A 3,602-nucleotide genomic window follows, 5' to 3' on the forward strand; every position below is an offset into this window, starting at 1 on the left:
ACAGTTTTTTGGTGAAATGTTTAGGATTTTCCATATATAAAATCATGTCATCTGCAAATAGACAGAACTTACTTTTTCCTTTCTGATTAATAAAACTTTTAGGTTTTTTTTTTCCTTGCCTGATTGCGCTGAGTCTATGTGGTGAGAGTGGGCATCCTTGTCTTGTTCCTGATACTAGAGGAAAAGCTGTCAAGCTTTTATCATTCAGTATGAAATATGGGTGCTTATCCAGTATGGCTTTTATTATTATGTTGAGGTATGTTTCTTTATCTAATTTGTTGAGGGCGTTTATCATGAATGGATGTTGAATTCTGTCAATTGCTTTTTATGAATCTATTGAGATTATCATGTGATTTTTTTTTAAATTTTTTTTAAAGATTATTTATTTATTTGACAGACAGAGATTATCAGCAGGCAGAGAGGCAGTCAGAGAGAGGAGGAAGCAGGCTCCCCGCTGAGCAGAGAGCCGGATGCGGGGCTCGATCCCAGGACTCTGGGATCATGACCTGAGCCGAAGGCAGAGGCCTTAACCCACTGAGCCACCCAGGCGCCCCTATCATGTGATTTTTATCTTTTATTCTATTAAAGATGTTATTTATTATTATTATTATGTTCTTCTTATTATTATTGCTATTATTAGTATTATGTTTTTTATTGATTTGTATATATTGAACCATCCCTGTATCACAAAGATGAATCCTGCCTGATCATACTGTATGGTACTTTTATTGTGATTTGAATTTTGTTTGCTAATATTTATTGTGAAATTTTCATCTATGTTCAGAGAAGATATTAGTCTGTGGTTTTTTGTTTGTTTTTTGTTTGTTTGTTTGTTTTGTTTTGTTTTTCCTTGTAGTGTCTTTATCTGGCTTTGGTATCAGGACAATGCTGGCCATGTAAAATGAATTTGGGAGTGTTCCTTCCTCTTCAGGTTTTTGGAAGAGTTTGATAAGGATTGATGTTAATGCTTCTTTAATTTTTTTTTTAGCTTTTTCAAATCATTTTAATAACCTAGCAGTGATTCAAAATAGGGAAAGAAAATTCAAATTTGTTCCTTTAAAAGGGAGGCTACCATGACTGCTCTGCACAAGCACGATCAAGGGAAACGATGAAACCGGATTCCAAACAGCAAGGGTGGTAAGAAGGCCTCAAGGCTCACAGTTTGAAGAGCTTGGTTTCGGAAAGTCTCTGAGGGGTAGCAGAAGAGACAATGAAGTTTAAGGGACCCTCAGAGGACAGGGCGCAGTTGCTGGGTCGTGAGCACCTTGAAGCGTTTCTTGACGGTGATTCGGTGTTGAGTGTATTTGTCATCCGGGGAGAACCGAGCAGCATGCGCCGAGCAGGTCTGTTGTCCCACAGGGTCAAGCTTCTTTAGCGTATAGACTCGGTCTCCCTGCTCGTTGAGGTAATACTGGAGAAACATGACAACGCCAAAACAAGATGTTCCCAATGCTTCTTTAATGTTTGGTAGAATTCAACCAATATAATTATCTGGTGCTGGTCTTCTTATCATTGAGAGGTTTTGGTTAATGATTCAGTGTCTTTACTCATTATTGGTCTGTTCATATTTTCTATTTCTTCATGATTCGGTCTTTATAGGTTATATGTTTCTACGAATTTATATATTTCTTTTTGGTTTCCAATTATTGCCATATAATGGTTCACAGTAATCTTTTATGGTATTTGTATAGTCGTGGTGTCAGTTATGTCTCATTTTGCATTTCTGATTTTATTTAATTGTTTTTTTCTGGTTGAGTAGAGTTAACACAATGTTCTATTAGTTTCAGGTGTGCAATATAGTCATTCAATTTCTCTATACGTTCTTCTATACTCACCACAAATGTAGCTACCATGTTTTTTTTTAAACCACTTAAAAAAGAAAAGATTATTTATTTGAGAGAGAGAGAGAGAGCACAAGCTAGGAGGGAAGGGCAGAGGGAGAGAGGGAAGGAGACTCCCTGCTGAGTAAGGGAGCCCAATGCAGGTCTCAATCCCAGGACCCTGAGATCATGATCTGAGGGGAAGACAGATGCTTAACTGATCGAGTCAGCTTGGTGCCCCTGTAACTTCCATGATTCACTCTACAATATTATTACAATAACGTGGACTATATTCCCTATGTTGTGGCTTTTATTTCCATGACTGATTTGTTCCATAGCTAGAAGTCTGTATCTTCACTCCCCTTCATACATTTCTGCCCATCCCTTCACTCCTGCTCCCCTGGCAGCCATCAGGTTATCCTCGGTATTTATAGGTCTGATTCTGCATTTGGTCTGTTTATTCATTTGAATTTTTTAGATCCCACATTTGTCTTTCTCAGTATGACTTAATTCACTGTGCGTAATACCATCCAGGCCCATCCATTTTGTTGCATATGGCAGGATCTCGTCCTTTTTAAGGCTGCATAAAATTCCATTTTCTGTCTTTCTTTCTTCCTCCCTCCCTTCCTTCCTTCCTCTCTTCTTTCCTCTCTCCCTCCCTCTCTTTCTTTCTTCCTTTTTTCTTTCTTTCTTTCCTTCCTTCCTTTTTTTTTCATTCTTCTTTTCTTGTCTTTTCCTTCCTTCCTTCCTTCCTTCCTTCCTTCCTTCCTTCCTTCCTTCCTTCCTATTATGTTGTGTTAGTCACCATACAGTACATCATATTTTTGATGTAGTGTTCCATGATTCACTGTTTGTGTATAACACCCAGTGTCCTCCTTAATACCTATCACCATCCCCCCACCCTCCTCTAAAACCCTCAGTTTGTTCCATTTTCTATTTCTTCCCTATCCATTTGTCTATTGATAGAAATGTAGGTTGCTTTCATATCTTGGCTATTGTCAATAGTGCTGCAATAAATATAAGGATGTATATGTCTGTTCAAAATTAGCATTTTCATTTTCTTGGGTAAATAGTAGTGAAATTACTGGGTCATATGGTATTTTTATTTTTAATTTTTTGTGGAACCTCCATATTGTTTTCCACAGTGTCTGTAGCAGTGTGCACTCTCACCAACACTACACAAGAATTCCTTTTTTTTTTTCCACATCCTTGCCAACACTTGTTATTTCTTGTGGTTTTGATTTTAGCAATTCTGACAAGTATAAGATGATAAGTCATTGTTATTTTGATTTGCATTTCCCTGATGATGGGTGATGTTGAGCATCTTTTCATGGTCTTTGGTCATCTGTATGTATTCTTTGAAAAACTCCTTTTCAAGTCTTTTGCCCATTTTCAAACTGGAATTTTTTTAAGTGTTGAGTTATAGAAGTTCAATATGTATTTTAGATATTAACCCTTTATTGGATATGTCTCTTGGAAATATCTTCTCTTATTCTGTAGGTTGTCTTTTTGTTTATGGCTTACTTTGCTGTGCAAAAGCTCTTTATTTCGATGTAGTCCCAATAGTTTATTTTTGCTTTTGTTTCCCTTGCCCTAGGGAACATATCTAAAACATATCTAAAAAAAATGTTGATATGACTGATATCAGAGAAATTACTGCCTGTGTTCTTTTCTAGGATTTTTATGGTTTCAGGTCTCATATCTAGGTCTTTAAGCCATTCTGAGTTTATTTTTGTGTATGGTTTTAGAAGGTGGTCCATTTTTATTCTTTTATATAGCTGT

At 36.8% G+C, this 3,602-nt stretch overlaps 1 protein-coding gene across 1 annotated transcript; it reads right to left on the bottom strand.

Moving 5' to 3' along the window:
* Nucleotides 1–1,004: 1,004 nt before the first annotated feature.
* LOC116863238 (H/ACA ribonucleoprotein complex subunit 3-like) lies at nucleotides 1,005–1,445 on the bottom strand. Its single transcript, XM_032850728.1, has one exon. It carries the CDS (start codon nucleotides 1,421–1,423, stop codon nucleotides 1,229–1,231), a length of 195 nt encoding a protein of 64 aa, XP_032706619.1. The 5' UTR covers nucleotides 1,424–1,445; the 3' UTR covers nucleotides 1,005–1,228.
* Between the last annotated feature and the right edge of the window lie 2,157 nt (nucleotides 1,446–3,602).

This window comes from Lontra canadensis, unplaced genomic scaffold (genome assembly GCF_010015895.1).
Source record: "Lontra canadensis isolate GAN:19392208 unplaced genomic scaffold, GSC_riverotter_1.0 scaffold751, whole genome shotgun sequence".
Taxonomy (NCBI): Eukaryota; Metazoa; Chordata; class Mammalia; order Carnivora; family Mustelidae; genus Lontra; species Lontra canadensis.

Bases quoted from the DNA above. Each gene is read 5' to 3' on its own strand.
- LOC116863238 (XM_032850728.1), bottom strand. From the start codon at position 1,423: ATGTTTCTCCAGTATTACCTCAACGAGCAGGGAGACCGAGTCTATACG.